We start from the raw sequence: 21,370 nt of genomic DNA, 5'->3' as shown, positions 1-21,370 counted from the left end.
GTCTCAGTAGGTCCTGTGTTGGAGGGGGCGCGGAGGCAGCAGCGTGGCGTGCGGGGGAACGTGGCGTTCCTCGTCCTGGCGTGATGCCGGGCTGGAGCAGCGCGATGCTCCGTTGCTTCCGATACCTGTCAGACTCGCTGAGGTAATCCTCACTTGAAGTTGTCCATCCCTGAGACAGACGGAGGGCTTTTTATTTGTAGTGCTGCGTTTTTTCAGAGATTTGGGAACACAAAATACAGCCAGCAGAATTGTTTTGTAACCCATCTCTCATACTCTTCCTGTTGTGCTGCAGTTCAGCAGATAACGCTACCACCTCCCGTGTCTTCCTCACAAACAGATTATTTTTCGTGCTGGGGAGTGCCTCCTTCAGCTCCCACTGCTACAAGCAGCTCTTGTTTCTTGCCAGCCACAGGCAAGTGGCCAATTTGTCATCCCCTCCTTCATGCGGCTGTGCAGCTGTGGCAAGAGAGCAGTGCTGCCGGGTGAAAAACCCAGGCGTGGGCTGAGCCACAGTGACCTAAACCAGCCTTTCACTATTTTAGGCTGACACAGTGTCATGTTTCTGCAGAAATTCAGAATCAAAGGGGGCTCTGGGAACTGTCAGTCAGCTTTGTTTATCCTGCAATCAGCAGGACCTGAGAGCTTTGTTTTAGAAATAAATTAACTACGTGGCACACACAGTTTATGTTTGAGAACCGAATGCCATTTGTTACTATGCAGCTTAAGGCTACTGGAAGTCCTCCTGATTTTAAAATGAAGACTTTATGGCAGATCTTTTCCCCCTCCTTTTTTGGTCTGTGCAACTTTCATAACTTTGAGGGCATGATCCTGCAGTTCTGTAGGCAAACCAGCGATTGCCTGCAGGGGCTACAGCTCAGCAGGAGCTTTGGCTGAATGAGGCGTCTGAGCGTGTAACTCACGTTACAGTCTCACGCACATGGTGTTCGCTCAGTATAAGTGTCTCGTACAGGGGTTTCCTATAGGAGGTGGGAAAAGCACACAAAAATATAGATTTTTTTTTTTTTTTTAACTTTAATAACTTTTTATTGAACCGCTTCACCACACTGTATTGGGAAGGATCTAAACCACATATTCATAAATCATGGCTTTAACAAAGAGTGGCACAAGAAGACAAAGGGGACCAGACTGACAATAGCAAGTGAATAAACACAAACTCCAATAATGAAATGTTGGCTTGTATATACTGGCATTTAAAGTCCATTCCATAAAATGTAATAAAGTGAATGTTTGTGATATGAACACAACCCCCCTGGAGAGATCTTCTATTAAAAAAATCATTACCTTCTTTCTGTGTCAATTCCTTTCTTTAAAACCCAACTAAAATGCCCTTATGTGTTCTACACTGGCTGCCAAATATTAATGTTAACAAAAATAATTTCTTTGTACCTTATAGTAGACTGCCCCTCTCAAGGCTTGCTTTCATTAGATGCAGCTTTTGTTACAACTTCGTGCTTTGAAGTTGCGAGGGACAGAAAGTAGTAGGGGAAGGAGGGTTTTGGTGGGGGTTTTTTGTGTTTTGTTTTGATTTTCTTTTCCAGGTACCTTATGAGAATATTCTGAAAGAGTTGTTGGCTTGGCCAGGGAAAACATCTTAAAATCTCGAAAGTATGGACTCCTGCTTTATTTTCTTCTACATATAATTCTCACCTTGATAGAATTTACCACTTCAATACAGCTCACATGTGATTGTTTCCCTATATAGCCCTGCTATATAGGACCTTAGGACCCAGAGTGGTCCTAAGGCCATTTCGGTGGTCAAACTGATGCTCGGCAGGGACCAGATATGGAAAGTAAGTGACCAAGTAAGCAAGCCACTTAGCCCCTATCCTACTGCAAGTAGGTCAGGCATGTCAGAGGGACCAAAATCAATTTTTGCTAATACATCCTACAGTGAAGCGAGTCAGCCTACGTGCACTGATGTCCTGGAAGAGTCTGGTGTTACGACTGGTGTTGCTGTGGTCCCACAGGTGATGCTGGGCAGAGGGCAGTGACATGAGCCCAGGCAGGTTCTTCAGAGCGGTCAGGATGATGCGCCGCACAGTCCCGAGTCTGTCCCGTCTCTTTCAGGTGTTGTCTAACACAAGCTATAGAAGCACCACTCAAGACAAGACTTTCATATACTGACAGGTGCGGAGCACAGAGCAGCTCTTGTGTTACCAGTGCGCAAAGATAAACCCCGACGTCTCGACAGACGCCAACTGAAAATCAGCTTTTCCCACAAAGGACTGGTATGCAACACGTAAGCTACAGGTGAGAACAAAGCCACAGGTGAGAACAAAGCCACAGGTGAGAACGACACACAGCTCTGTTTTGCTTACGGGTTCGGCCTTGCGTGGGCTCTGTGGGAGCAGGAGAGGTTTGGGGTAGCAGCCTGCTCTCCAAAAGAGCCTCTAGGCTGGGGGCTCCTGAGCTGGGAGCTCTTTTGGCTCCCACCGACCACATCTGCCCTACAGCAGAGGGAACTTGGCACCATGAATCTGAATGAGCCACAGGACAGAGTTACCCCCAACGTTTACTATTCCACCACAGTGCCAACTTGTTTGTGCTCTTGGCAGAATGTGTGGAGGAAAACACTGGGTTTGCTTTTTGAGATAATTCTGCTTTGCAGCGACATTCTGGTGTGTCATAACCTTTCCTTACATGTACTTCCTAAAGCTGCAGCTCCTGAAGTCTTTGTCTCTCTTTAAGAACATTGGCACTTACTGTAAGCCTTTGTGGACGAATGCTTGTGAACGTGCGTGAGCACAGGGACACGTGATGGATAGCGAGCAGCGGGCAGGCAACGCGTGTAACTCGAGGAGCTTTCAAGGATGCAAATGCTTCTATCTGAAGCGTAGACAAATAGGACACCTCATACCATGCTATGGAGAGTTGTCCTAGCCAGCACAGGGAATAAAAGCAGTCTAGTCACAGCAGCATAAAGCATTTTGGGGATTAATATAAAAATGTTAATTTAATATAAATATATGAAGAACTTGTGCTATAGCGGAGAGCTAGAACAGGCTAACACAGCCTGTTTGCAGCCCTCCTCTGGAGGTAATGTGTAAGAGTGTAGCGGTGAAGTGACAGGAAATATCACCTTTTAGTACATCCCAACATCCCCCTGCTTCCAAGCCCCCACCCTTGTTTTTCCCCCTTCACCGCAGCACAAGCAGGAGCTGGTCCTGCTGCAGCAGCCACCAGTCTGAGCTTGGAGAGTGTTATTTTTCATTTTCAGGAGGATGAAGGGTTCAGCTCAGGAATGCTATTGTTTCAGAGCATGTGGTTTACATTATGATTTCCAAGAGGTATTTGTATATGCAAACACTACCATCTGCTGTAAAGAATATTTGGTATTTTTAAAAGGTTAATTCAATTTCAAACCTACTGATTGAATTGGTAGCAGAAACCATTCTCATTTGCTTGCTGTATTTAGTGTCACAACACCAGTCAGCCAGCAAGCCATGTCCTTACAAGAAAAGACTGTTTAGTGCTGGTAATTGGCATAGGTTTTCTCCAAATTCTCATTGAAATAACTTTTCTATTCATTAATGAATAAAAGCTGTTTTAAATTACAGCCTCTTGTCGCACTTGAGATCAGACAATGGGCTTGTTAATCTGAGGTGAGTGTTAAGCCTGTAATTAATAATTTGATGCATTTTCTTTCTCCTTCCCTTTTTGAGATCTGTGCCTCAGACTGTGGTTTTCCTCAAAGTTCCTGTGGTTTAAAACTCCTTCATGTCTTACTCGCTTAGCAATTCGCCAGGAGAATTCAATATTGAACTGCAAGCTGCTTTGTTTGGGCACAAAAATGTCTTATGGTTTTCAACTAGAGGACGGGAGATTCAGGCTGGACATGAGGAAGAAAATTTTACGCTGAGGGTGGTGAGAGCCTGTCCCAGGTTGACCAGAGAGGTGGTGGATGAGACATCCCAGGCCAGGCTGGACGGGGCTCTGAGCAACCTGAGCTGGTGCAGATGTCCCTGCTCGTGGCAGGGGGGGCACTGGGGGAGCTGGGGAGGGCCCTGCAACCCAAACCATTCTGTGATCCTATGATTATGTCTTATTCTTTCAGATTAGCACAGGTACTTATGACTGCAAACAAGGAATCTATGTTTTGGATGACTGTCTCTACCAGTAAGCTAAATCAACAGAAGAGTTATGAATTGTGAACTGAGAAGATGAAGCAAATCTGGTTCTAGATACGGAGTTGGTTTTTTTCTCCCCAAAAAAGAAAGGCTTTTGTATAATGCCAGTGTACTCTACAGTGAGATCCCAGATCCTAAGCAGAGATGTGCGTATACTGGCAGAGTTTTGAAACAGAAGAGATTTTCAGTGTGTACCAGCACGATGAGGCTCAGACTCCTGCCTTGACGGGGCTTCAGCTGCCTCAGCTGCGCACTGACCTGTCTGGAGACACGGCCCGAGAACCTGCCCCTCCAGGAGCCTGCAAATCTGGAATGATTCAGCTGGTTTGGGCTTTTCCAGGATGTTGTGGGGGTTTTATTCTCAGTCACACTGCAGAGTCCCTCCGTTTACTCAAACTTCTACCAGAGGAGAGATTTGGATGGAAATGGCCTGTACTTATTTCTGTGTTGGTTTTCTTTTGCTTCCACTAAGTTTATTGAGTTTGAGACGTGCTCACCTGCAGTGCCTTGTTTTAAATACAGAGATTACTTCCCTCGCCTGCAAAGAGACAGGAAGTTTTGGCTTTACCCTATCAGTTCAGGTTTTCCCAGAGACGTCCTGCCGTTTTCACTCCCTGCAGTCCACAGTCCCCAGCTCTAAAGCACCAACAAGCAGGGGTCTACCTTTGCAATGCGCTGTGGTACAGAAGAGCAGCAAGACAGCAGTAGCCTTTTCACTCCACTGCTATAGCAACAGCACCCTACTCCTGCAGCACCAATGGACACCATTTAACTGGTGTTTTCTGTAAGATGATGTAGTTACTTAATAGAATACCTCTCTAGTGCACACTTAGCTTCATGTCAGCTGTCAGGAAATGTAATGACAAACGTAACACCAGACCAGCTTTTCAAGACATCCAGTTTAGGACAACAGGTCAGCATTTAATGCAAAAAAAATTACAATTTTCAGTGCATGCAAGATGTTAGTGTTTGGTATCTCTAGGCACACTGTGGCTGGAATAGACTGAGGTTTCTAAGAGTGTTTCATCATCCCGGACAGAAAAAGAACCCCAAGTCTGCCCTGCTGGACAGGGACAAAGACATTTGTCCTGCCAACTCAAACAGGAAGCCAGCGAAGCTAAAAGCACTGGGTGGAATCCTGAGCCCATTTAAGTTAATGGGAGTCTGGCTATTGATTTCAATGGACTCAGGCTTTTGCTTCTCAACTCAGCCTCTTGCACATTTTTCGTTCATATTCCCCTCAATGCTGTTTCCAGCTTCCAGGCCTTTTCTTAAGAGCAAACACACAAAGCTAAGAGCTATCACAGATGAAGTGCCCGTTACTGTGACCCTCAGAACCAGCAGGGCAGGGCAGGGGCCAGGACTAAAACTGGCTTTCTAGAAACGGGCAAATCCAGCCCCATCGTGACCCTGAAGGCACAAGCGTTCATGAAAGGCAGGAGTAGCAAATATCCCCAGACAAGCCTCATCTTCCCAGGGGCACACTGTGGTCTTCAGCATCTGTGATAGAGACCCACCATTGATTTTTTTTTTTCTTTTCTTTTCTTTTTTAACTTCCAAGTATTTAGATGGATGGTCTGGCTTGGAGATTACTCCTTCTGACTGGAGGCATGAGCCTGAAAGCTCAGGGGTGCCAATCTGCAGGATTCTTTGATGCAGCCCTGTTTGTAGACAACACACAAAGCTCTGACAACAGCAGGAAATCTGACGGTGAGAAACAACACCTGTGCACGCAGCCGCTCCTTCGGTGGTAAGCGCTGCCCCTCTGAGCTTTCCTCAGGCGCTGCTTTCTGTCCTTACTCTGAAGCTTCCTCCTTGTCCTCTCCCACAATTTCTACCTCCTACTGCTGCAGAACACGGGTGCCCAAACCATCCCAGACTAAAGCCAGCAAATCCTCCCCTCCCCACACAGAACCTACACGTCACCTCTGCCAGACAGCACATCTCTGGTCACAGGTGAACATAAATGTTTGTCAGAAGTGTTAAATTCTGGAACAATTCCACCCGAAGCACAGCGGTGGGAGGTGGATTCCTGCTCTCTTCTCCAGCTTCTTTGGTGGGTCATTTTGATCTGACCACCACTGTCCAGGCAATAGGCTTTTTGCAAGACTTATTTGGAAGCTGTATTACCAGAGCTCGCAGCCTGGACCTGTGCCTGTCGCAGACTTATTTCCCTTTGCAGCAAACATTGGAGCTGAGTATGTCTTTGAAGGAGATATGGGAAGAAGGGCCGGAGTCTGATTTATGGTTTAGGCTGAGGAATGGGAGGCTTCAGCCCAGCTGACAGGTCCAGGACTACAGGGTCTCTATCAACACCATGAGGGCTGCACCGACTGCAGCCATTAGCTCCGCACACTCCAAACGGGTGAGGAATCATTTGAGAATATCCCATTTATAGCACTGCCCTGGCACAAAACAGGAAAGACTTGCACTTTTTTTGAAAAAGAGGCTTGGAAGTTTCAGTGGGGGTTACTGATACCTGCTGCTGCGTAGATCTCAGAGCAACCCCAGCCTGGGTAAAGGGTCTGGTACCGGCGTGAGTCCTGTTCCCCTCAAGAGATAAGAGTATTTTATGCAAGACATGAATTGCTGCAAGAGACAAGAATTTTGCTTTATATCAGAAATTGGTTTCTAGTTGCTTTTGCTCGAGAAGGATCATTACAGCCTCTTTGTACATTTACTTTCTTCAGCATTGCGGTGCTAGAGAAAGCAGGTGAAGCTGAAGGAAAATCCCCCAAGTTTCCTGTCTGTGCCTGATTTCCTGGCTGCTTTTAGGGACAGGTAGTTTTTGCTAATGAGACTTTCCATTATAAAGTTTCCATTGCTTTGGAAAATATTAACTTTGCTGGGCAGATCAAACAGGCCCTGAAGTTATAGTTAGAATATCCTAAAGATCTAGTTCCCAGTAATAACAGGGCTGAACCACAGCACTGCCAGAGGCAAAAACTATATTATTTGAAATGAAACTTCTCATAAATATCCAGCTAGGAAGTCATTTTATATCAGCTGCTCTTATATAAACGGGACAAGGCAAACTGTCCTATCCATCAACATTAAGGCTGCCAGGAAAAATGACTCTATATTCATTGTCTGCAAGTTTCAGAGATTTCCCTCTCTCTGTTAGGCTTTCTCAGGGAAAAAAAACTCTTGGGCTTTTTTTCTGTTTTTAAGAACTTTGCTGGCACAGGCAACTAGTACCACCACCAGTGTCATCTTTGGTCTTAAGCCTCCTCTCACCGTCTCTCTGCTGGAAAGGGATGGACAGACATGCACAAACACACCTGGCTTGCACCAGCCACTGGCTGGAGAGAATGTTACTTTTCAGCCTTTGTTTGGTGGAAGCACCTCAAAATATTAGCAGAGCCAGACCTATGTTTGTTTTGGTTTGTTGGTTTGTTTTTTTCTTGTTCATTTGTTTTTCCTTCTAGCCCCTGTCAAAATGGTTAGAGCATGTTTGTTGCAGGTCTGCAATAAGGACCTTCTTCAAACATAGCGCTGAAAGTTGCACCCCAAGCTCCAGCCTGAGCCCTGCTGTACCTGATGGCACTGCGGTGTCACCGTTGATGTAGACAGCAACTGCCTTTGACACACAAACAGTTTAACTCTGCATTAAACTGCAGCATCTGCTGCAGTAAAACACGACACACGAAAATGCCGTGGTCTGCGCAAAATACGGGGATGCTTTTCCGTTAGGTGTCTCTAAAATTAAGGCAGAAGGTCGACAAATCTTCATGCCCCTGTCTCTCCAGAGGAAGGAGAATGATGCTGGCTACTGCTTCTATATTGCACTTGTGATTGAAATAGTACGGAGAAAGGTTAAGATGAGCAACTGGGACTTGCTGGGCTGCAAATGTGGGCAGGACACAGGGGGAAAATGCCCTCGTGATACTTTCTGTAAAAGTTTCTTTGCTATAACTCCTGCCTCTCAAAAGAATGGCTTCAGAGAAATGCCCGATTACCTACTGCTGACTCCCTAAATGTTTCCAGTATCACTTTCCTGTTATGGGACAGGACTCTCGGGTGTTTCTGGGTAAAACTACAAAGTTTGCAGAAATCTGGTCTATTCAAAGAATAGCAGAGACATCAAGTAGGCTTGAAAAGAACCCTTGAAATATCTGGCCCCTTGGAAGGAAATACTAGCTTGTGAAAAGGAATTTCTAGACTCCTTTGTGTAAAAAGCCTATATTAAATATATTAAAAGCCAATATTAAATCAAACCCAAGCATTTGGTGTTCAAACAGTGCTAGCAGGCCCTGCTTTTGTCTTTGCAAGTTAAAATTTGAATGCCTACAGTCACCGACAAGGAAGATGCTGAAATGTGAAACAGAAGAAATCTATAGCCAGCCACTGCTGGAGCGAGGTCTGAGGTGAGTCTCCAAAGCCTTACATGAAAACAGTCAGCTTTCAGGCAGGAGACTGACGTTACCTTTTTTTTTTTCCCATCTTTGGAAAAAAAAAAAAAAATCTCCATTTTAACTTTGCAAAGAAAATAATTAAAATATATGTTATTAAAACATGCAAAATTTATAATTTAATTATATAATTACATAGTCTTATCATCTAATAGCCCCACTGAATTTTGCATATTAGTGAACAATTGCTGTCTTAAAGCTCACAGCAGAATCATTTACCTGATGCTGGAGAACAAGTTAATTACGGATCTCCTGTCTTTGATTAATGGATTTAATAATCACGTTACAGTAAAATTAACTTATACTTCATGTGCTTTCAGCACTAATGATGAGATTCATGAAAATAATGTGTCAGCAAATAGGACTAGCACCAAAAAAGGAAATGTGTGGAGATCCCAGGACTGCCTGTGCCTGGTCAGCAGTTCTGTTAGGATTCCACAGATGGCATCCAACCATTTTGGCCTCATCTGTCATTAATGTCCACCATTTGCCACTTATTTCTACAAAACCAAATCCTGTTTTCAGGTGAGCTGAGCAGCTCAACTGAAGCTCAATTCTGGATACTGTGGGGGAAAAAATTACCTAAGGAGATTGGTACATGATCAGGTAATATATATATCCAATAGGCACAGCCACCTATAGTGTGCTATTATCTGGTATAACAGACTCAACATTACTGTTCTTTAATGCTTCTTTTGTGCACATGATAAAAGTATAAAGTTTCTTGGATGGAAACACATGTTGAGTCAGCCAAGATTTAATTTCTCTAAAGGAATCTCAAGATTAGGCACTTAATACAACCTAAGAGACAGGGCACTATAATTTCCAAACTTCATCCATTGAATGAGAGGAACCATTGCAGGACAAAGAAGGCAGAAAGGACATTTCAAAATTGTTTGTGTTTTGCTATTAATCCTCACAGGGCTCCTGTGCGCGTCTGTGCAGGAACCAGATCTGCATGTCTGTCAGGAGCCAGATTCAGAAACCTTTACTTAAATAAAATTCACATTGACACAAATGAAAACAGAACAACAAGCTGAACCACATTTTGTCTGAAAGCAGTACCTCAGGAATCACTAGCAATAAGATTGCAAATTGCATCAGCCGTGTACCTTATCTATTACCATGCAAAGTAGAATAATGCAATACAAGTCAGCAGCTTAGCATAGCATCATGCCCCCAGAAGAAAGCAGGAAATGAATAAGAACACAATTTCCTTAACAATTCACTTACAGGAATTACTCTGCAAGACGTTGCCCATGTCCCGGTGGAAGATGCAGTCTGAAGGTACAAGAAGCTCTGGGCTGGTTTGCAATGTCCTCTCACCGCCCGCCATCCAACTGGGGTGCTGTCCCTTCCACGAGATGGTGACACAACTCCTTGTGCTGACCATGGTACATGGAAACACCTAGAAAATCCAGGGAAATTGCTGTATGGCCAGCACTACCCTGCCTGCTGAGACCAAGGGGACACTAATGCTGTTCAGCCTGCCTGCTAAAGAAATTATTCACCAAAATGTCATTTCACAGCTGATGGTAATAGCTGCCCTCATGCATTGCACCTGCTTCCCTCCTCCCCTCGTTGGAGGGGCTGTGGAGGCTTCATCTGCACTGTGGGTCAGCCCTCCGGGCAGCTTTTGGGAAATGGTGTCCAAAAAGCAGCGTATTTTGGTGCCTGTCTTGCAGCTCCACCAGTGACATTAATCTGGTGCTGTTTCTGTTCTGTTCTGTTCTGGGAGGTATTTAGGGTTAGGATAATTCAAGGTTTGTGATGAAAATCAAAACTTTTTTCTGCCAAACCCACAAAAGCAAGCTTCAGGGACTAGAGACATACTGAAATAATGCATATTTTATTACTGAACCAGATGGAACTATGCTTTTAGATGTGCCACTTCAAACCTGGTTGCATTTTCCTTGCTCCCCTTTTTATCCCCCGTGCTCCAACCCCACACATTCATCTAGTGTGGAGAGTTACAGCAACACTCTCCTCAGCTTGTCATGGCTGGCTTGCTAGTGAAACACACTGCAGACACCTATCAGGCCATTTCTGCATGTCGTACCACAGTGTTTTAACCTCTCCCCCTCCTCAGTTTGTTCCAGGTGAGCTCAGGAATCAGTGGCCAAATAACCGTCAGCTGCAGATCACCTGCCAAGGGGCAGCTGTGCAAATGAGGCCACAGGTGTACCCAGGTCTTAATTTAGAGGCTGAACCCACCAAGAACTCAGATTACACTAGTCAGATAAATGCCAAAAATGCTCTCTAGGATACTTATGATGAGTTTCCTCAGTGCCAGGACACAGGAGGTACTTCCTTGTATGCTTCTCTTTTACAGCCCTCAAATCCCACGTCAGCCGTAGCAGGAGCCCCTGCAACCCTCCCTGCTTTGGCTCCACTTTGCATATATGGCTTTATCACTATAAACATTTTTTTTTACTTTATATGAACCTTAGCAAAACCTTGTCCGCTAGATTCTCATCCTCTACAGCAGTAGGCACAAATAATAAAACAGACAGTGATAAGTAGACCCTATAATGCAAAACTACATGTCCAATTAGAGTTTGATGAGGAAGTGTGAAATAAAACACATTAAACAGAATAAGATGATGAGACAAGAAATCAATTTCCCATTAAATTCAGTGGTTACTTTTTTTTCTGATTCTCAATGTTAAAAGCATCGATTACACACATAATTTACTCCTTTACAGTCCGATTCTGTGTTCAAAGCAAAAACGTGCATTGCGGAATGTGAATTAGGCCAGCCATCAGATGGAAATAAGCAGGGCCCTGGAGGTCTCTCCAGGCTGGCTTTGAAAAGTGTCCTGTACATCTGTCTTGAAAATGTGATGCACATAGAGCTATTTTAAGCTAACAAACGAACAAAGCTGTTTCATTTGTAAGAGTGGTGATCCCTGACCCACGCTGTTGAGCCGTACTTGCAGGGTCTGTAATTCCACCATGCTTCACTTCTACCTCCAACAGAGAAGAAGATGCGTCTCCACTGAGCTGCATGTGGTTCGAACAGTGGAAACGGCAGCCAACGGTCTATAGACAAGAAATCTCCTCAGCATTGCAAGGGTTTTCTGCTCTGAGGTAGGACGATAGGGAGCATGCCTAAATACTGAGATGTACAAAGAAAAGGGCAACACTTGGCAAGAAATGACCGTGTCAGAAATTTATGCACAGAAGTGGGAAAAGAAATCAGAGTTACCTCTTTCATCCTCCTTCATAACTCATGGTGTAAGTACATCTTAAGAAACGAAGACAGAAAAGTGCTACGAAAAGACAAGCGCATTTAATGCTTCAGCAAAACCTCCTTCTGGTGTGTCTGAAGGTGCTGTGGTGGCTTGCACATGTTTGTTGTATTTTGGTACTAAACATGGACCATATTATTTTGGGTTGCAAACTAGAGATGCCCACAAACACTGAAAAGAAGCTAAATGTAGTGAGAACAATGGGTTCTTTAATGGGTCCAGGCACCTCTCATCTTAAATCCAAGAGTTTAAAGTCAATTCCAGCTGTCTTGGATTGTCCCTTGCTTGTAAAGAGCCTGTAAGTAAATTGTTAACTCACAACCCCCTAGCTGCGATCGTTAATGGATGAAATTTGGTGTGAAAACTTGTTCCAGTCTCCAGAGCACTGGCTCAGCTCCAGGGTACTCGTATTTTGGGTGCTACTTTGTACCCACGTTTATCTTTTTTGTGACCATCTTTTTCAACTGATGGGGTTGGGAGGAGCTCGTAGCAGTTAATTTCTTCATTTTACACTAATATAGCCTGTTCCCCTTTCTACAATAGCTGCAATTTAACGTTGTTTCAGTAGAGCAATACTTTGCAAATTCGGCTGAAGGAGACACTGAGCAAACAGCTTTTCAGAGAGCTTCAACTCAGCTGTCAGAAGGGGCAGTTTGGTTTCTGTGCAAGCAATACTCGCATTCCAAACTGCATTAAAGAAAAGCCAGTGGGTTCGTATGCGTTTTTATTATCAGTTCCAGGTTAGGAATCTGATGCTAATTTCTTTTAAAAGCCTGTGTTTGCAGTAGAATTTATAGTCTAAAACAAAATAAGGATTGTGATGTTTTTTTCCCAGTAGCTGGCTCTTTTCACCCCCCCCTGGCTTTACTCCAAGGACCTTTTCTGCTTGTTCGTTACATTCTCAAGATGAAGCACCCGATGGCTACAGCAGTGCTGGTACTATTGGTGCAGGTTTCTCAGAGTTTCCCTGCCTTGTACCACCGAGGTTGGTGGAGGCTGTTACGGGAAGGAGATGGTTGTGGAAAATGCGATTTGGCACTTTGCTCTGAGCCAAAAGACTGTCCGGCCGGGACTGTTTTGGACCGTTGCGGCTGCTGTCGTGAATGTGGAAATGTGGAAGGTCAGATCTGCGACCTGGACCAGGGCAATCATTTTTACGGGCAGTGTGGGGACAACCTCGAGTGCAGGCTGGATGCCGATGAAACAAGGTTTGGGGAAGTCCCTGAACCCCAGTGCGTGTGCAAGTCTCAAGAGAGCGTCTGCGGACCTGAAGGGAAAACCTACGAGAACGTCTGTCAATTCAACAAGGCTTATGCTGCGAAAAGAAATACCAGCATGAAACATAAAGGACCATGTGAATCAGGTAATATGCACAGAGGTGCTTTCAAACTGAAAAAAATCAGATTCTTATTTTTGGATGTGTTGCTAGATGCTCTAACTTTAATGAACTAATACTGCGTTTTTGTTTAAATTGTCATCATTTTCCTGTAATACTACTTTGTGTTGAACATGCCATTTAGCAGCTGGTATTTAATCTTGTATGTTATAAACCTTTATACTAGACCAGTGGATTTAAATCACATAGTGACTAATAAGCCATAGATTTCCAGACTAGCTCTGCTCTGAATAAACTGAGTATGAGATATTTTCTACAAAAGTTGTATGTGTAGTTGGGAGTAGGTAAATAGGATAGGCTGGGAGGACCGGACAAATAACTTACATGAACGCTGACTTGACATTAAAGTGGTGATAGCAAGGCAGATCTCATCATACACATACACACACATATACGCATGTATATAAGTGTGTTTGCACGTGTGTATCCACCTGTATGTATATATGGTAATCGGCGAAGCAGAGGCAATACAAGCAGATAGGGCTTGATTAACAGATCTGTTCTTAAAAAAAAAAAAAAAGTCCAAAATAATCAAATTTTGGAATAATAAAATCTAAGTATTAATAACTTACGAAATGGAAATCTAAAATTAGAACAAAAGCAAGCTGAAGTAATTCCCCTAAAAGCAATGACTGTTAGTGGAAGGATTCTTAGCTGGGTTGTACAAAGGAATCCAGCCTCCTGCTCATATGCTGTTCTCATTCTTCACATTATTACAAGTCTTTACTCCTGGGCACCTTTCACCTAAGTCACATGAATATAAAGTGAAAAGGGAAAAATGAACAGGCTTTTGTTTTCTGAATGAGATGATTTTTTTTTCTTTTAAAGTTAAAGAAATATTTTCTCAAATGAACTGAGTAGAAGAAATCTGTGGGTCACAAATGGGTCACAGTCCTGGGAGTCAAAAATCCAAAATTGCATCTCTGGCAAAGTCCGTATATGAGAGTAACTTGGGTACCTTTTACCCACCGCTTGCTGGCAATCTGGTGCCTCCAATTTAGACTGTATTTTATACTGAATGAACACTGGATATTGAATACTTAAAAGAAAAAGCGATGAACAGCTAATAGCAGACTTCTTTCCCCTTTCTTTAGTTGCAAGATACATCCATTAAAGAATCCTTTATTTGTCATTAGGGTATTAAGCTGGGAAATGAGGCTTGTCAGTTAAGAGACATTCAGAAAACTCAATACATACAAGTCCAGAGTACGACTGAAAGCCCGTTGGCCCTCGGGTAGGTGTTCTTATCTGGGATTAAAATAGCACTAGTTCTTGCAGCATAACCCCCCAAAGGAAGATTTCAGAAGTGCCACTCCAGTAGCAACTGATGTCGACTTTGCAGCAGAAGTAGCTGTTCAGGCGCACGGGCTGAAAGGAACAGTCTGCTCTAATTAATTAAACAGAACTGGCCACATACAAAACGCTCTAATTTGGAAGCACTATCACTTTCAATTGCTGGTGTTGCCATCCACCAGGCCTCACAGTCACCCTGGGGCACACAAGTGCTCATCAAGCAGGAGCCATGAGCTCAGCTGCTCTGCTCGCAGGCAGCACCCCCAGCGCCTCCCACTGCTGCCCTGCGCCCCAACAAACCGCATCCTCTCTCCAGGAATGCGCAGAAGTTCCCTGGCGTTGCTCCGCTTACTGAATTGCAAGGAAGCCTGGAGGAAAGTTCGCAGCCACGTCAGTGCTGTGCGGAGTTCAGTTAAGAAAAATAAGAGTCTACCAGGACTTGCCACCGCGGCGATCCGAAGTGGCACCGTGGGCATGTGAACGTGCACCGCGAATTCAGATGGGGTTTGCATGGCTGCAGCTGGTGACAAAAGGCAAGAGGGAGCCTGGCTCCTGGAGCAGCAACCTGGCTGCGGCACTCGCTTGCTGCCCACTCCCATTTGCATGAGAAACAAACACTGAACACTGCGGGGTTTTGGTACCAAGCTATAAATATAACCTTCACTCAACTCCAAGTGCTTTGTTTTGTTGCTTCTCCTTCAAAGCATCTGCTGTTTCCTATTGATGCCAAATGGATTAATTGTATACAGCAACCAATGAATAAATAAATAACAATCAAGTCCTTTCATCAGAAGAGCAGAGCCTTTTATCTTTTGTCTGTCACCAGAAAAAGGGGAAGAAAAAGGCCTAGATCCCTACAGAAATACTGAAAACCCCCTTCTTTTCCTGAAAGCTAGTTTTGATCAGTTTATCTAATAATTTAGCAGGGTTACTAAGTACATTGATTATATACAGATTCTCCACACTTAAGCCATCACCATTCACATTCAAACCTCTCTAGCAGCTGATTTAACAAAGTAACATAAGCATCTAGCAGTGATTCTCTTTATATTTAGCTGTGTCACATAATTTATTTTAAATGTAAATTTCAGTGTAAAAAATGCAAACAAACAAGCCACAAAACTTCCTGCCATTTTCATCAAATCAGACATAGATTAGCAAAAATTACTAGGAGTTAAGAAGAAAAAAAAAAATCATATTATCCAATTCATTAGTCTGGAGTGATATTGGGTTAATGTTGACTGTGAAAGGTGAAGCAGCATTTTGACTTTTCCTGCCTTCTGGTATATGTCTTCTGTAGCACACAAGGATAATTCATGACTGGGACTGTAAAAGGAAAGGAGAAACTACTGTGCGCTCACCTCTAGACGCTGCAACATCAGAATGCTTTGTATAGCTATCAAGAAAAATTTAACCACTCCAGAAATCAAAATGGCAGGTTATCATAACGGCAAAGATCTGTGCAAAAAAACGTACACACAGATATGCATGGGAGAACTCGGCTGAACACAAAATCTGAAACACTCAAAAAGGAAGTTTGTAAATTTCTGTTAAAATGATACAATATAATTTCAATTCTCTTCTGTAAAGTACAGCAAAATGGTGGTGTGAGACACGTGTTATTTTCTTTCGGGATGCACTTCAAGTTTGAGTAGGTAAGGCAAGTGTTTATTGTCTGTTCAGATTCAGAAAAGGCAGTTTGGTTAGAGCAAACTGTGGTTCTTCCTGCTTGCTATGAGTTTGACCTCGCGTGATGCCAGCGCTGGTCAGCCCTGGTCCAGCAAAGCCTTAACTACCTCTATGAACGTACCAGCTGGGCGGGACTCAGAGCACATCCTGGCATTTCTGAGCTGCCACCTGGATTCTCCTTACAGCTAACGCTGGAATTCAGCTTGGTGTATGGTAGAGACTACGAGACAAATTTCTCATAGGTGAGCAGCAATAATGTAGATTTGTAACTCAGCCCCTTGCCCGGCTGCTGCCACATGGGGGGACCCCACTCTCGGCAACACTTCAGTGTTGTCCCTGTGTCCACAGGACACCTGCGCTGGCACCAGGACAAAAGTTCTGACCACTCAACATCTGCCTGGTGAAAAAAGTTTTTCATGCTGTCTCCCTACGGGAATAATTTAAGGAACCCATGTGAGTCAATGGAGACGTTTGGTTTCTTTTTTTACACTTTAAGCTTAACTACAGTGGATGTATCATTACGAGGAGCGTGGTCGCAATGAGTTTTAATATTCTAAAGTGTGTTTTAATATCAGACCCTATAAGTTCATAGGCAAAAAATTTCTCACCTAAGATATTCAGTTAATGCTTATTTGAATACAGGATTTTAGAAATAATATACAGATCCTGAATGTACAGTTCTCATGAAAGAAAAAGCATTCAAGGGTTTAAAATCTTCAAGGGTTTGGAAATCTTAATTCTGAAGAGTACCAGAAATGTTTAATGAGGCGTTCATAAGTGGGGAAATGGATGTTTTGCTGTATAATCTGTTTGCAATTAATTTTAATCAGTATGGATTTTGTATTTTCTGCAAATATATCGATCCTGAAAAACAGGCAAATGTGTTAGAAACTTTGCTTGAAACCCTGGAACAGGCCATTACAATTTGAAATGCTGAAGCACAAATGCTGTACCTGCATGCTGACTCAAATATTGCAAGTAAAAATATATTAATTATTTACTATAAGTTTCTATTTCCAAGCATCAGGGATCTGTACAAAAACAAAAGTAATAATTAAATAGAAGTCTAATGGCCTGGAAAATGCATTCATTTTTAAACACTGGTATGGAAATAGAAAGTAAACAGACTTTAAAAGGAAAAACATTTCTTGCTGAGGACAACTAGATGAGGGAAAAAAGCAGAGATCTCCAAAATAGGTGAGCTGTGATAACAGCAAATGTTATTTTGCTCTCTACTGCTAAAGATCATAATCTTCTGTTAATATTCAGTATGTTCATGCGTGCTTACAGAGGGCTATGTATTTAAATTGTGTATGAATGTATCAGGTGATAGTTTCTTTTTAGAATGTCTTCAAATCCCTGGGCTGGCTCCCTCTCGTGGTTAATGTCAGCTTTTTCTTTGGGAAAGAGTGGGAGAGGATAATTCAGAGGCAATAAACAAACAGTGGAGGGAGATGAGGGTAAGAGAACAATAGGAAACAAGTAAGTGGAAATCTAATAATTATAATAAACATAACACAAACCCTTATAAAACTAATGGGCTTTGAATCACTTTTATTACGTGTCTCTTAACAAGATCAGATGAAATTGATAGCAATTGAGGATGGCTGTGAAATGTATTAATGCTGTTATTCTGTAACTTGCTGCAATGACTTCCATGGGTAACAGAGGGAGACGAGATTTTAACAAGTGCAAAGCAATGATGTACTCAGAAAACACATGTTGACAAGCTAACAATCTCAGTATTTTAGCTTTTAAGCTAAGCAAAATGTAAGAAAAATTAAGAGCTATCACATACAATCAAGTTATTCTGTGATTATCTGCTACGGAGTTTCTTATACCTTCCTCTGAAGGTCTAGTCGAGTAGTGGCTGCTAGGCTGGTGGGCTTTGAGTCTTGCCCACAATGACAGCTCACAGGACACAAATTAATCTTTTAATTTCAGCGTAAGTTGCATGATCATGTGCAAGGGGAGGGACAGACACGTCCTCTGAAATAAGCGTTTTTAAAAAGCCTGTTTACCCTTTAATGGGACATAAAGTGTTCTGAGCTTTAAAAGCCACTTGGAATCCTGCAGCTCTTAATAATGTGTCAGATCGCAAAAGGCAAATTGGTTTTATCATATAACATAGGGATTAATGTTCTATGCATTTGTGCTGCCTTTTGCTCACTGTCTTCTAAAACGCCGTTCTGTTGGTTCTTCGCAGCTCCTGTTATTTCTATGCCACCTCAGGACGTGCAGAATTTCACAGGCAACGATGTCATTTTTGGCTGTGAGGTGTCAGCCTATCCTATGCCTCACCTTGAATGGAAAAAAAAGGGGAATAAAATGTTTCTGCCAGGAGATGACACCCACATCTCAGTACAGGTAAAACCCGAGTTTTCCACGTGTCATACAGTTTGGGATGAGGAGTAGCAGGATTAATCAGAGAATTTCCCCTATGGGAAACACTACTGTTGTAATAAATAGATTTCCAATAGGGGCCCTCTGACTACGTAAAGAATTCGGATTTCAGTCAGTGCAAGGATCATTATTTTGGCAGTCCAAGCAAAACAAATAACAGGGACGGTATCATCCGGCCCGCTTCAGGGGAAGAAAAGACGGAAGATTCTCTTTATGTAGGTATGACTCTGGAAAAAACTGAATGAACATATCAAACGGAACTGTTTCAGCTACTGGCTAGAAGAAAATGCCTTCTGGGAAGGCTGCCTGCTGGCAACTATTTTTCTGCTCTTGATGCCAAAGCACAATTCTGGCAGGTATCTAAGCTTCTTTGCAAGGCGCTGTTTATGAAGACTTGCCATTTGGGGTCAGTCCCTGAGAGGTTCAAAAGAAAAGCAAAGAACCTTGCTTATTATATGGAGGACACTGTGTTTTAATCTGAGGGGAAAGAGGAGAATGGCATTAGTATGGACTCCAAGCAAATATAGAAACAGCCTGAAAGTTCGAGCTAGAATTAAATAAATCAAAACCCTGTTTAAAATGGAAATAACATTCTGGGGAGATGAGCTAACAAAGCCAGATACACAGGCACACTTCAGTAAGGCTGAAGCCTGCATCTGCGTGTCTTGTCCAATGGACAAAGAATATAAAGAAACTGTGCAGAGAAATGCATGGAAAATCTAACTGTCTGGATACATAGCCCCAGAATGAGAAGATCCAGTGGATATGGGGATAACCTGAACAAAAAGGTAGACAGACAAAGCATAGAGAAAACTAATTAAAGTACCAAAGTCTAAATTATTTAGAAATGTTTCCAGAGGCAGCACAAACACAAATGCGATTAGTGAATTGAGAAGTTGCTCAGAAAAACTGGTGTGAGGAGCCCCATCCAAATGCTGGTCACCTCGGAGGCTAAACTGAACCCTGTCAACTGACCTTGTCAATAGACTCAGCATGAGAGCATCTCTGTGAACATTTGTGAATGGTTTTATTTGTTTGGAAAAGAAAACTCAGCCCTTTAAGAGGCTTTAGCCTGAGTAAGTTGAAACTGCCTGTGATGGAAGCGTGGAAGTTAAAACACAGGGTGGCAGAAACAAACAGAATCAAAGCATGATGACAGTCAACAAAAAGCAAAAGTTGGAACAACGTTTAAGCCATCCGCAATTATTTTGAGAGATATTATGGTGTCTCCTAGCTACCTAATTTCAACTGTTTCTTTCCCTTCCCAAAGGCACGAGGTGGGCCTCAGAAATACGGTGTGACAGGCTGGCTGCAGATTCAAGGCCTCAAAAAATCAGATGAAGGCATTTACATCTGCCACACCAAAAATAAGCATGGTGCGACCTACGCCTCTGCAAGATTGAAAGTCATTGAAGGTATTTTTTTTTTTCAATTGGATGTGAAGAACATAAAAAGGCATATAAGCAGGCTGCAAAGGGCGAGTTTGTGAGAATGCAAATGAAGGACATGAAACATTGCCTGAAGATGTCTATACTTTAACGTGATTTCTGTGTGCATTTCCTTTGTTTTATCCCCTAATAGGAGGTTCAGTCCTAAGTATTTAAAAGCCTGAAATGCTTATGAATTCTGGGAAAAAACTATACTTGCATGTTAATATCATAATATTTTGCTGCAAATTATACCAGCTTCCAGAAAACAGAAAGCTGTGGATCACAGCCACACAGCTGAGACACTTACTATTCCACTATCCTTATCCTACGGAAGCCCTTTGATGTTAGTAGGAGCTCTGCCCCCAGAACAGCAGCTGCTGTAGCTGAGGGAGCCTTTGAACCATGGAAGTTCTGCTTAGCTGTTTATTTTTCAAAAAGTTAGGAAGGAAACAGTTGTTGCTCCTTAATGAGAGTGCTTGGAAAGATCTAATAGCTTTACTATTGGTTTGCGTTGGGCCCAGTGCTGCAGAATAACACCCTTCTTCCTCCGGGGAGGAAGGATAAAGATGCGTTGTCTTGTGTTTGCCTCCTGGTCTAGGGGGGTTTGTCACTGGTCTAGTTTGTCATTGGCTTTGTTTCAGCAAGTGGTTTTCAAAGTTTTATTTGCTTTGGTCATATTTTCAGGTGCATAGGATCTGCAGAGGACTGAACTCATCGTTTACTAGTATTAGGAATTAAATGTATTTTCAACATCATAAATGTGAACGATACAGGAATTTGCTCATTTACCATGAGCTTTAATGGTAGGAGGTCAAGTCATCAGATAAAAACCCCTTCCTTTTAATAGATGATTTAATGAGGATTCAGAAACACTGAGCTTGCTATGCAGATGCAAACCCATACTTTCCTCTTCATTCCTACCTACAATTAATTTAATCTGGATTTAATTATGTCTTGCAGGCTCATCTGGTTTTGCATTTACTGATGGCAGTAGAAGTGCAAGCTACAGTATCGAATATGGGGAATATTATGACCATTCTGATGATGAAGATGAGGAAGAATATGAATCCGGGGACTATGAAAATTGAAACAACTTAGAATAATAACTTTTATACATCTGTTATCCAATAGCTTTCACACTCTGTTACATTTACGAGTAGTCTCTATGCTGTAAATGGCTCCTCTGATAACACACACGTTCATTTGTGTGTCCGTCTTCCTGAAACTCAACTTTGGCTGAAGGGTATCATGCTACTTACCAGACATAAGAACAGCTGTAAATTCACACATTTAGACTGTTAAATAAAATTCTTGAACATGCACCTGTCTACTAAGTATACCGAAGGGA

At 42.8% G+C, this 21,370-nt stretch overlaps 1 protein-coding gene across 1 annotated transcript; it reads left to right on the top strand.

The window, feature by feature from the left end:
- The first annotated feature begins 12,717 nt into the window (after window positions 1–12,717).
- On the top strand, window positions 12,718–21,110 carry LOC135994051 (kazal-type serine protease inhibitor domain-containing protein 1-like). Its single transcript, XM_065644342.1, has 4 exons — window positions 12,718–13,174; window positions 18,396–18,556; window positions 19,863–20,007; window positions 20,983–21,110. Exons 1-4 carry the CDS (start codon window positions 12,718–12,720, stop codon window positions 21,108–21,110), a joined length of 891 nt encoding a protein of 296 aa, XP_065500414.1.
- Window positions 21,111–21,370: the final 260 nt, after the last annotated feature.

The sequence above is a fragment of the Caloenas nicobarica genome, chromosome 13 (assembly GCF_036013445.1).
Source record: "Caloenas nicobarica isolate bCalNic1 chromosome 13, bCalNic1.hap1, whole genome shotgun sequence".
Taxonomy (NCBI): domain Eukaryota; kingdom Metazoa; phylum Chordata; class Aves; order Columbiformes; family Columbidae; genus Caloenas; species Caloenas nicobarica.
This window is presented reverse-complemented; position numbering and strand designations above follow the sequence as displayed.